At 39.3% G+C, this 12,975-nt stretch overlaps 1 protein-coding gene across 3 annotated transcripts in view; it reads left to right on the top strand.

The window, feature by feature from the left end:
- The window catches only part of TLL1 (tolloid like 1), a 113,522-nt gene that overhangs the window by 55,261 nt on the left and 45,286 nt on the right, over nucleotides 1-12,975 (top strand). For 2 of the 3 annotated variants that reach the window (XM_069977834.1, XM_069977835.1), the window contains exons 4-5: nucleotides 8,873-8,953; nucleotides 9,093-9,245. In XM_069977834.1, coding sequence (XP_069833935.1) covers nucleotides 8,873-8,953; nucleotides 9,093-9,245 — 234 coding nt within the window. Of the gene's footprint in view, nucleotides 1-2,959; nucleotides 3,025-8,872; nucleotides 8,954-9,092; nucleotides 9,246-12,975 lie in introns of those variants that run through there. The other variant, XM_069977837.1, reaches the window with a different exon arrangement.

Here is a 12,975-nt window from a genome sequence, read left to right as displayed (position 1 = left end):
AGTCATCCTAACTAGAGATGAGCGAACCTGCCAAGGTTTGGGTTCGTATGAATCTGAACTCTCCGCGTCTGATTCCCGCTGTCTGCAGCCTCCGTAAAGAGGGTGGATACAGCCGGAGTACTGCCTGGAAAACTGGGATACAGCCATAGCCATAGGCTGTATCCCAGTTTTCCAGGCGGTCCTCTGGCTGTATCCACCACCTTCACGGAGGCTGCAGACAGCTAGTTTTATGGTGCAACCTGCACAGTATTTTGGCACAAGCAGTTTTATTTATTTCCCCTATATTGATTTTGTGTAGTTTTGAGGGTTTATGGTATTTTGTGGGTTTTTTTCTTTGATATGGTAGGATGCCCTTGATATGTTTTGTTTTCTTGTGTTTTTCCTATAGGCTTTCCTATAGGACTTGGGAAATGCTACAAAATGTATGTTTGAAATGTTACTCATGTTCTAAAAGTACTGAACAGATTGCCTTGCTGGAGTTGGTAAAAAACTTCCAGAATATTCTACAATTTTTATGAAGAGTTTGAAATTTGTTAACAAAAATAACACATCTGAAATATTATTTTAGCATGTATGTAAAGTAAACACCTACCAGGCATACTACACATTCTCAAATATGCCAGCTATTTAGTACTGCTAACAGACTGAGTAATGTGAATTATGTTAACCATCCCACATTTTTCTTCCTTCATGCCCTGGCTGGGAAATAATAGGAATTACAAGTAGGAATGAAAAAAGTCAGATGGTGATACATAGATGTAATGCTTAATTTTTCCTGATTTTGTTTTAAAAACAATTATGTTCCCATTCCCCACATACTGATCATAATTATCAGACTATCATTATTTGCATATTTCTGTAACATGTGGTAGTTCTCCCGGTTAGGTCACGTTTAAACAATGTATTATTTGCCCATGAGTAACATCACAACAATTCTGAAATCATTTTTCTAATCAACACTCTTTACAAAGTAAAATATTTGTTGAGACTTAACAGTTTCATCCTAATCTCAGTCCAAAACAAAAAAATGGCTTGGAAAATACGTTCAAATGTTACCATTAGTGTGGTTCCACACACAATGGGGGCTTTACTAATAGTTTCTAATTCTTACTGCAAGCCTTAGGGTGCATTCACACATTCTCCACAAACTGTCCATAGTACAGATGGTGTCCTGCAGAGTGGATCTCGGAGCTCCCTGCATAATGATTAATCGTTATGTCGGGAGCTCATCAGTTTGCGGAGAACGTGTGAATCCTTAGACCAAACCCTTAGACTAAAACACCCTTAGACTACAAATTTGCCAGGTTTACCACAGTGTAGCTTGATAGATTTGCTGCAAGTGTGTGTGTGTGTGTGTGTGTGTGTGTGTGTGTGTGTGTGTGTGTGTGTGTGTGTGTGTGTGTGTGTGTGTGGTGGTGGGGGGGGGAGACATACATGGCAGTGTGCCCAATACTCTGACTCTGTCAGTAGGATTATGCTGTCTTATCTAAGGGTAGCATAAACTAGTGCCAGAGAAGTTAAACAGAATGACGTATTACATTATTCTGTGCAGCTGATTTAGAGAGATCCTCCTAAATAACATGGAGAATAAGTAGGCCTCTCCATTATGTGCATGAGCATAGTAGTCCTGGATATTCATGAAAAGCAGAAAACTCCGCCCAGCAGCTGCTAATTAACAGTTATCTATCCATGCTGTGTATAGGCAGTCAACTGTCAATCAGCAGCTGGAGGAATCCCATTCTCCTGCATATTAGGAGAACATCTGAACAAAATAATGTAAGTTCAGCATTTCTGTCACTAGTTTATGCTGCCCTCATTTAAGGTGGCATGAATCTAGTGACTGATTCCTTTTAAACACTTAAAGTGACTTTGTAACCACAATCTGACCCCCCCCCCCCAAAAAAAAAAAAAAAAAAAACACTTGTACCTTCGGATAGCTGCTTTTAATCCAAGATCTGTCCTGTGGTCCGTTCGGCAGGTGATGCAGTTATTGTCCTAAAAAAATACTTTTAAATTTGAAGCCCGTGCCAAACGGGAGTATCTGTGCCCTAACTTTGCACCACCCCTCCGTCCCTCCTTCCCACCATCTTCATCATTAGGAATGCCACTAAAACATTTTCTCCATGCTGAACATTGCACAGGTTTCTTAATGATCCAGCCCATGTGCCGGGCTCTCACAGGTGGGGAATAGGAGGCAATCTGCCTGGAGCATTCCTAATGATGAGGAGGGCGGGTAGGAGGGACAAAGAGGTGGTGCAAAGTTAGGGCACAGATACTCCCGTTTGGCACGGGCTTCAAGTTTAAAAGTATTTTTTAGGACAATAACTGCATCACCTGCTGAACGGACCTCAGGAGAGATCTTGGATTAAAAGCAGCTATCTGAAGGTAAAAGTGGTTTGGGGGGTAAGATTGTGGGTACAGAGTCGCTTTAAACAGTCATCTTATTGAAGACATTTATAAGGTAGCTCCGTTTTCTAAATGTGTTGTGGAGAAGGCAGCTCTGATGTTGAAAGTGTTTGTATCCAAGCTGTGCATGTTAATTTTTACTGACTCCATAAACCATTTGCAGGTTTGTGATACACCCTAAAGTATAGTGTTTATTGGCTTTTTTTTCAATTAGAAAGACAGCAAAGACTTAGCTGTGAAAAAAGTTTCAGTTTAATTGTACTGTGGAAACAAAGTTTCAGTTTAATTGTACAGTGGAAACAAAACAAACTTTTGCAAATCAAAATATATGTAGTGATAATGCAAATAATTTTAAATATATTTTCATGCAGTGACACTTTCACCTGCATGAATGCTACTTTAATGCCACTTAACACTTGATGATACACTATTATCTTAGCAGACAGACTTATGATTTAGTTTATAATGATACCTTTTTTTGTGCATGGTAATATACACTTAGGTAACAATTACAACTTTCATTTTTTTTTTCTCTGCCAGAACTAATTATATTTTCTACTAGTTAGGAGGAAATCATGTTGACTCCATTGATCTCCATGTATAATTGGTTTCATGAAGGTCAGTAATATATAAGCCTTCTAAAAGGTGTATATATCATTAAGTAAATATTATATAATTTTAGATCCAAAGCACAAGTTCTTATTTGGCTTCAAAAAGTTATAGCTATACCTCCTTTACTGATTTACTGTTTGGATTACTAATTTCATTATAGCAATTATTATATATAGATATAAATATACAGTAGATATAGTCTGATGTCAAGGAAACAACGAGGAATATATTAGAATAGCTTCTCCAAACAATCACCAACTGATGCCTATACTGTTAACTCCAGAAAGTGTGACCAGGAGGTGCTCTTAAAATCTGATGACTTTTGGCTGTAACACATTAAAGTGGAGAAGTTCCATCACTCACCAATCCTGTCATAAGCTACTGCTTTATTGTATCTTCATTCTGGACAGTACAGTTGCTGAAAGGGTAGTAAAAAGGCTTTAGAAGTGACACATTTTCACCATGCAGTCTTTATCACAGGATATTAACCTGTTATGTAATGATAAAGATGGTATGGTTAAAACAGTGTCAGATGCACTTTAAGGTGTTGTGATTTTTTTTTTTTTTTTTTGACACATCTGTTATATACGGCTTTTTTTTAAAAAAAAGCTGTAAAAATTTTTGGTGCAAATTGCTTTAAAGCCTATAAAAATAAGTTGGGTTGTCACAAATTATTTCTCATATGTTTCATCAGAAAATCCTAATCTATTTCCGGGTATGTGCACACTGAGTAATTTAGACGGAAAGTCTGTCGCGTAATCCGTCCCTTGTGCCCGTTTGCGGATAGCGGCGGGCGCGTGAGTCTACGCCTGTGTCATAGACTCAATTCTATGCACTGGCGGATTCCTTCCTCCGTCCAAAGGATGATCAAGTTCATTCTTTGGACGAAGGAAGGAATCCACCCGTGCATAGAATGGAGTCTGACACGGGCAGAGACACACGCGCCCGCTGCAGTCCACGAGCGGTCGCGAGCTGGGAATTCTGCGACGGAGGTTCCGTCTGAATTCCTCAGTGTGCACATACCCTACTACAGTATTCCCCCCCCCCCCCCAATTGTTTTACATTTTTTGGGGTAAGATTTTAGTAGCATTTTATGGGTTGACGCTTTACCCAATGCTTTGCTAAGAAGCTTCAGGGATGTCTGGCGGCCTAGTGTTGCCTTTCATAATTTAAAGGGAATCTGTCAGCTCCTGGGCCCTGCCTGAGGTGCTGACTGTGTGCTGTAGCTTGCAGCCCCCGTGAGCATGGTGCCTTTTTGGTAATTTTCCGTGCAGCTGATTGTACATAATCTTATGTCTCCTACTTTACTAAAGAGTCATAGAGCAGTTGTTCGTGCCACACTCTGGCACGCCTCCTCCCTGCTCATGAATAATCAATGCTGCCCGGCCTTCTGTTCTCTGAACTGTCAGATTGCAGATCAGTCCTCTGTTGGCAGTTTATGTCTGAAAGAAACACTCAGGTATAATTGAATCTCTTCTTCCTAGTGTGTTGGAGCTGTGGTCTAGGGGTAACTTACCTGTCTAGAGACCTGCCAGCAGTTCATTCTCTGGTTTGAATACCTCAAATGGAAATTAAATAGCTGTCTTTTTTTCCCTTCTCATTATTGTATAATATTTAGGGTTATGTTCCCACACAGTATTTTTGCACAGTATTTTGGTCAGTATTTTGCAACCAAAACAGAAGTGGATTGAGAACACAGAAAGGCTATGTTCTCACACTGTTGAAATTGAGCGGATGGCCGTCATTAAATGGCAAATATTGGACATTTCAAAATTTCAACAGTGTGTGAACCCACTTCTGGTTTTGGTTGCAAAATACTGACCAAAATACTATGTGTGAACATAGCCTTAAAAATTATACAATAATGAGAAAAAAACAGACCTCTATTTCATTTCCATTAGGGGGTTCGAACGAGAGAATGAACTGCTGGAAGGTCCCTAGACAGGTGAGTTATCTCTAGTCCACAGAGTGTTTCTTTAGACATAAACTGCCTACACAGGACTGATCTGCAATCTAACAGCTGAGTGAACACGAGGCCGGGCAGCATTGATTATTCATGAAGAGGGAGGAGAATGCATGCCAGAGTGTGGCACAAACAACTGCTCTGTGAGTTTTTAGTACAGTAGGAGACATAAGATTGTACATAATCTGCCGCACGGAAAATTACCAAAAAGGCACCATGCTCATTGGCCAGCTACAGCACACTGTCAGCACCTTCGGTAGGGCCCAGGAGCTGACAGATTCCCTTTTAAGTGATGTTCACACACTGTAAAATAAAGGCAAAATCCTACAGTAAAATATGTATCAAACACAGCTGTGTTTTGCATGTAATGTTCTAGATTAAGGTCTATCTCTGTCTGTGCACACATTGTGAAAAAAAAAAAATATAAATAGATTTTACAATGTGTGCACAGATAGAGATTTTTTTTCATATACTTTAGTGGTGTAGCACATTAGTAGATTCAACATACAGCTGCAGTTTATAACTATTTTACTGTGACATTTTGCTTTTATTTTACTGTATGTCAGCATTGCCTCAAAGAACAACTCTGGGGAAAACAAAAAAACTGTGTGGGAACCTAATAAAAATTCCATACTTACCCTTTCCCGTGCACCACAGTGCTCCATCATCACCATAATCTCACCACCCTATCTCCATTTTTTTTCTATGTTCTGGTGTTATCATGACCCAGTGGGAAGGGCCCACTCTGCCAGACAGTGACTGCAGTGGTTTTCAACCCCAGTTACTGACTGGCTGAGTGGGCATTTGGCTGCCGTCCTTGAGTGTCGAGGGAGCACTGCGAGGGCACAGGGGCTGGTAAGTATAGATTATTATGTTTCTGCAGCCCCTACCCACACTTTTTTTGTTTTCAACTGAGTTCTACATTAAAATGGGGAAAGTCAAGGGTTAATGGTTCAGCATCATCTTAATGTTTGACCATATTTTTGCCATAGCTTTAACCATGTAGCTTGCTATTTAGTTCATTTTAAATGGAGCAATGTTACATCAATGTAAATATCACCATATGGCAGAAAAATAGATTTACAATGCCTTTTATATTTTCTGTAAAACAAGTGTAACCTTGGATGACTTGCATGCTCTTACTACCAAGAATGCAGCGGCTTTTTTCTTTAGACTAGAAGCATGCCTGTGAAAATAAATATTTTTTGTAGTCATTACAAATTCCCAGAAGGCTGCACACATATTTTCCCAAAATTAACAGGGCTGTTCGCTGTTATTCCATTGAATTATCTCTATTAGATTGATTGACAGGCCAGATATTAATTCAAAGGTCTCACATTTCAGTGCTGAATAACAGCGCAGAATAGTCACTGGCCTTAAATATTTTCAGAGAAAGCAGCACCCATAAAAGGTCTGAATATGTTCAGAAATTGTATTTGTAAGGAAAAGAAATGTATGACTTCATTTATAAAACAAACCTATCTATACATACAAGATACAGATGGGTTTAAAAGAGACAATCTGCTATACATAAGCTCTGTCTAATCTCCAGTTGTTTCTACATACCTACGATTCCCTTGATGTATCTAGATATGTTTGTCTATAAGTAATAACAACATTTTTATAGCTTTTTATTTCTCCTTCTTGTGTTACCCATTCTTGTGTTATGCTCTGTAGATAGAATATAATTTATGTTCATTTAGAGTCCCAATTCCCGCACCATGCCATATGTACTCTGCCGGCAAAAACATGCTATTTTGACACTACACGTAAAATGCACAAAGTACAGTTACACCATTGCTCTTTTATATTTTTGTATATTTTAAGATATAAGAGTACAAGTTTTATCAGACAGTTCACTAGTGTGTTACTTTTTGCTTTTTTTAACCACTTTTTGTCACGTCATAAAGACATAGGAGAAAAGAAATGCAATAGCATCCAGCTTGCTTGACAAAGACTTTTGTGGTGTAAACCGTCTTGCTGTTTTCTTAGTAATGCAGTGAAAGCTTGGGAATCTTTTGCAAACAATTGGCTGCTGATGTATTCCTTTTCTCCTATACATTGGTATAACAGCATTTGTGATTGCTGGTCATCTAGCCTGCATCCACTTCCACACCTTTAAAACTCCTATCCACAGTGCTGTTAGAACTTACTTTCTTCTGGCACATCATAGAGACATGTCTTTTTTTTTAGAATTTGGGATCCTGGATATTGACACCCTACTAGTCACTAAAATGATCCAGGAAAAGCATTTTGCTTAGAGCTTCTATCCCTGTCTCTGTCCTGATTGCAGAGGAGGAGCTCCATAGACTTTCTATAGAATGTGTCTTTTGCAGAGTCTTTATAATAGGTTAAACTTCAAACTTTCGTTTCTGCTGGTATATTGTTGTTTTCTGTCAATTCTAATAGTACATTTTAATCTAGCCATTCTAGCAGTTTGGGTAAGTTTTATATTCTTAGACATTTCAGATAAATGGGCAAAAAGAGTCTGTTTCAGATGAGCATAATGTATCCACACACAGTGTGTCTCTGTGTATTATAGTCCTGATTAGAGATGAGCGAACCAGGTTCGGGTTCGAGTCGATCCGAACCCGAACGTTCGGCATTTGATTAGTGGGGGCTGCTGAACTTGGATAAAGCTCTAAGGTTGTCTGGAAAATATGGATACAGCCAATGACTATATCCATGATTTCCACATAGCCTTAGGGCTTTATCCAACTTCAGCAGCCACCGCTAATCAAATGCCAAAAGTTCGGGTTCGGATCGACTTGCGCATGCTCGAGGTTTGCTCATCCCTAGTCCTGATCCCAATAATTACCCAATTGAAAGCAGGATCTAATGCTTTAGTTCAGGTCATTAGACCTGCAGTCAGGATGCAAAAAATGCTGATGTATTATTAATCAGAAACCTGCCTAAATATGACCAATAGTAAGAAAGTACTGCACATATTCATGGAGGATCTCATATTCTTGTCAATGCTGCAGTGTAAATAATAATAAATGTGCAGTCTCAGAACTACTGTATTTATAAAGATATGGCCACTGAACTAATTGGAAATGAGGAAATGATTCTAAAAGTGGTAATTTTAAATTGCCTTGGTATAGGTCCAGGTTACTTTTCTGCTTCTTGTTGTTTTCCACCTATCCTATTTGCATAGTCACCATATTGTGTTGCATAACTGTAAACCTTATTGTAAGTTCCAGTTCATTATTCTTGAAAAAGTAATTGGACTATGGTGGCCGGAATATATTATTGATGTTTCTGGGCGTTTAGCATGACCCACTTTTATCAGGCTTGTAGAATAAACAATTTCTGTGTTTTCCTTCATTAGCATTTTCAGTTGTATCTGAGAAGCTATATGGTATTGATTTTAAGGCGACGCAGGAGAGCCTCTGAGATCCTATTACCAGCTACCACAACCTTATAGCTGTACTGTTATTCGGTGATTAAAGGATGTGGTTTTTCAGATCCATTTCAAACCTGATAAAGGTTTAAAAAAAATGTTTGTACACTGCATTTTTGCGTGTCCTTTTTTAGATGGCTTAATAGATTGTTGGGAAAAATTCATTACCAGAAGATGAAAACAGTCAGCGGGATGCAATCTAGATGAAAGCAAAGTGTCTGGCTGCCAATCAATATGGCACAAAAGATGTGAAGGTCACAAGGAGCAGAGACACTTCAGATAATAATTTCATGATGTCACTGTCGTGACTTGTTTAGGGAGGAAAAAAAAAAAGAGTTCTTGGCTTAGCCTCTGGAAATCAGATTAAAAATGACTTGAACTAGGCAAGCTTACCTTATAAGTCTAGTGTATAGCATCTGTAGTTTAGCAATGTTCTTGATGATCGGTAGGTGAAACAATACTAACCTTTTTTTCCTTTTGTTTTCAAGGTGGCCTTGAAGAGCATGATCTGTCAAAAAAAAGAGGAGCATTATATCAGCTTATAGACAGGATAAGAAGATTTGGCTCTGGTATTCCAACTATTTAAATAAGCCTTTTAAAGCAGCATGATAGTAGTTTTAAATCCACATTAATAGTGCCATACACACTCATTGTTCTAAGCAATTGACACATGACTATGAATATAATGGGTGTTTCCATTCACTATAGGCCAAGAGCGCACAAATGCAACTGGTGAAAAAACAGATCTGAAACCCTCAGGGAAAAGTGAGAAGAGGAGAATTCCCAGAGCTGCTACATCACGTACAGAAAGAATATGGCCTGGGGGAGTTATTCCATATTTTATTGGGGGCAACTTCACTGGTAAGATACATTCTTCTAAAGTAATTCGAAAGGATTTTTATTGCAGTCAGAGGCCATAGCGTTATGGGCGGAAGATTTGCCCTGGACATTTATCTCTATCTGACTGGGCGGTAATTTAGTCATATAACCAGATTAATCTAGTGTATAGCCTATAGATTGGTATCCCAGCATCTTTAAGTGTACCAACGTAATTGGTCAAAAGCAACATGTCACCAATCTGAATTTTCTCATTTTACACTTTCACAAACTTCCAGTAGATAAGAGATTCTATTGAATGGTACTAATCTGTGGCAAAATCTATGACATACAAGCTACAAAGCTGTGGCGGAAACCCTAGGATATGCTTTGATTTCCTTTTTCAGATTTATGCTGATGTCAGAAGACAATAATTTATGGGTAATGATTTCTGACCACCCTAAAATAAGTCAACAGTGTGGGCTGTATAGCTAGAGGTATAGCTAGTAGGAAGAGGGAGATTGTGATCCCCAGTATAGAGCTCTAGTGGGACCACATCTGGAATACTGTGTCCAGTTCTTGAGACCTCACTTACAGTAAGACATTGATAATATAGAACAGGTCCAAAGATGGGCTACAAAAATGGTGGGAAAAGTAGGCATATCAGAATGTTAAACTATCCGCAGGCTAGAAGAATTAAACTTGTTGTGTCCCTATAGGGCACAGGGCACTGAGAATAAAAGTAAGTTTCTTACCTTCATTTTCGGCACACTTCCTGTAATTTTAGCAACTTATCACGTATAGCCAATAGGCATTTTTGGTGCACTGGGGGCAGGACTGCTGCCCCCAGTGCATCAATCCGGCTCAGCCTGTTTGCTTCTTTCAATGAATATCAGCAGAGCGAGCTGGCCTGGGTTGATCAGTGCAGTGGGGGCAGTAGTCCCACCCCAGTAACCAAAAAAGCCTTATTAGCATAGGCGATATATTGCTGATATCATGGAAACTGCCCCAAGGATGAACTTAAAAAAAAAAAAACTTACCTTCGTCCTCAGCACCCTGTGCACTATAGGGGACTTGTCAGCAGGTCAGATTCTTCTGAGATTCCCTTTTAAATAGTGCCTATGTTTTTTAAGTTCATCCTTGGGGCTGTTTTCATGATATGAGCTAAAGAGGTGTTTTGGTGCACTGGGGGTAGAACTCCTGCCCCCACTGCACCTATCCACCCAGGCCTGATCGCACTACTGATATTCATTGAAAGAAGCAGGCAGGCTGGTGATGATTGGTGCACCTGGGAGCATGAAAAAAAAAAAAAAAAGCTTTTGACATGTCAGAGAGATATTTCAGTTTTGATCTGTCAGGGTTCACTCCCGCCTCATTTTATGACCTGGTCAGCCCTATAAACTAACACCTAAACTTTATTTTGTCAGACAACCCCTTTAAAATGCTAACAGTAGTTATAGCTGTAGTTTGCAGCTAAGGACCAACTTACACAATTATGAACAGCATTCAACAGACCTCAGTAGAACTCTGCTCTTCAATATTCTATTTTTCATCGTTTTTAACCACTTAACCTCTTAAGGACATAGGACGTATGCGTACGTCATATGTCCTCACTTGCACTTCAAAGCGGGGCCGCCGCGCCCCGCTTTGAAGTGCCGCGATCTCGGGTGCCGCGAGTAGCGGTCTGCGGTCTGATCGCCGTGCCCGCTAATTAGCTAATCGGAGGCAGCTGTCAAAGTTGACAGCTGCCTCCGATTACCGGAGGCAACGTTTCCCTGGGGTCTAGTGGGGGAGATCGCTCCTCCGGGACCTTGTCCCGGAGGAGCGATCTCCGTTACTGATGCCGGCCGGGGACGCGTCCAAGATGGCGCCGTCCTCGGCTCGGCACTTGTTCGTTTTCGGCTGCAGCAGCCGAAAGCAAACGAGTGCCGATCTCATGGATCTCTGCAGCATATCTATGCTGCAGAGATCTCAATGAGAGATCCAAGTGTATATACTAGAAGTCCCCTAGGGGGGCTTCTATTATATGTGTAAAAAAAAAAAAAAGTGTTGTTAATAGTAAAAAGCCCCCTCCCCTAATAAAAGTCTGAATCACCCCCCTTTTCCCAGGTTTTAAATAAAAGTAAACAAATAAATAAATAAATAAACATGTTTGCTATCGCCGCGTGCGTAATCGCCCGAACTATTAATTAATCATATTCCTGATCTCGTACGGTAAACGGCGTCAGCGCAAAAAAATCCCAAAGTGCAAAATTGCGCATTTTTGGTCGCATCAAATCCAGAAAAAATGTAATATAAAGCGATCAAAAAGTCGTATATGTGCAATCAAGGTACCGATAGAAAGATCACATCATGGTGCAAAAAATGACACCTCGCACAGCCCCATAGACCAAAGGATAAAAGCGCTATAGGCCTGGGAATGGAGCGATTTTAAGGAACGTATATTGGTTAACAACGGTTTGAATTTTTTACAGGCCATCAGATACAATATAAGTTATACATGTTATATATCGTTTTAATCGTAACGACTTGAGGAACATGCATAACAAGTCAGTTTTACCCCAGGGCGAATGGCGTAAAAACACATTTCCCCCAAATAAAAGAAATGCGTTTTTTTTTTCAATTTCACCACACTTTGAATTTTTTTCTGGTTTCGCAGTGTACTTTATGCAAAAATTCAGCCTGTAATTGCAAAGTACAATTAGTGACGCAAAAAATAAGGGGTCATGTGGGTTTCTAGGTGGAAAAATGCAAGTGCTATGACCTTTTAAACACAAGGAGGAAAAACCGAAAACGTAAAAACGAAAATGGGCCATGTCCTTAAAGGGTTAAAACATAAACAAATTTTGATCAATGATTGGAGCCGTCTGCATATTGTCTGAGGGAATTCTCACCACAGGACTGGTAGATTATAACTCCAGGCATCACATTTACCAAAACAACAGACCTAAATAACTTCACCATACACCCCCCTTGAAATGACACCAGATTTACTGGCAAGTCTCAACAGGAGGTGAGAGATTTAAAAAAAAAAAAAAGTTGTTTCCTTCTTCCTGCTCCCTGGTGCTGCCCCCCTTCAAGGTGCTGCCCTAGGCACCGGACCACGGGTGTCTAATGGTAAATACAGCCCTGATTGTATTTTCAAAAACCATCCACCAATTTATTTATTTATTCATTTTTGGCCATAGCCTAAATATCTATTGATTTTTATTTTTATTTTTTTTGTCTCTTTTATGAATAATAAGAGCTTATAAGGTTCTTTATATCATTTAAAATAAAGTAACTATATTTTTCAACCAGAATTGCTTGATAAAATAATGTTTCAAACAATGCAAGTTGAAAAATATACAGTTACTTTATTTAAAATTATATATAGAACCTAATGTCTTATTCATAAAACATTCACAATAAACCTTAGTTTTAGTGTGAATTAAATTTGATTCTCCTAATTTTTTTTTATGTTTTCCTTAGTTAATACATTGATCAAAAACCTGTATTCAGCACTGTATCTCTGTGTGTGGCGACGATGAAGGTTAAGAGGAAATCTATTCTGGTATCATTAATCCTACAACAGAATTCAGCCTCTTTAAACACGTGGTGAACATTATACTGCATAGTAATCCACCCTGGAGATGAGAATTGTGTGACATAATTCTAGGCTGAAAATTGTGAAAATGTGCATTATAAGAATTTATTTATATTGTGCATATATGTTCTGCAGACCTGCACAGAGACTGCCATTGCTCACACAGGTCCCTGTCCCCAATGGACTCAC

The sequence above is a fragment of the Dendropsophus ebraccatus genome, chromosome 7, assembly GCF_027789765.1.
Source record: "Dendropsophus ebraccatus isolate aDenEbr1 chromosome 7, aDenEbr1.pat, whole genome shotgun sequence".
NCBI lineage: Eukaryota > Metazoa > Chordata > Amphibia > Anura > Hylidae > Dendropsophus > Dendropsophus ebraccatus.
Note: the sequence above shows the minus strand (reverse complement) of the source record. Positions and strands in the feature narration are given on the sequence as shown.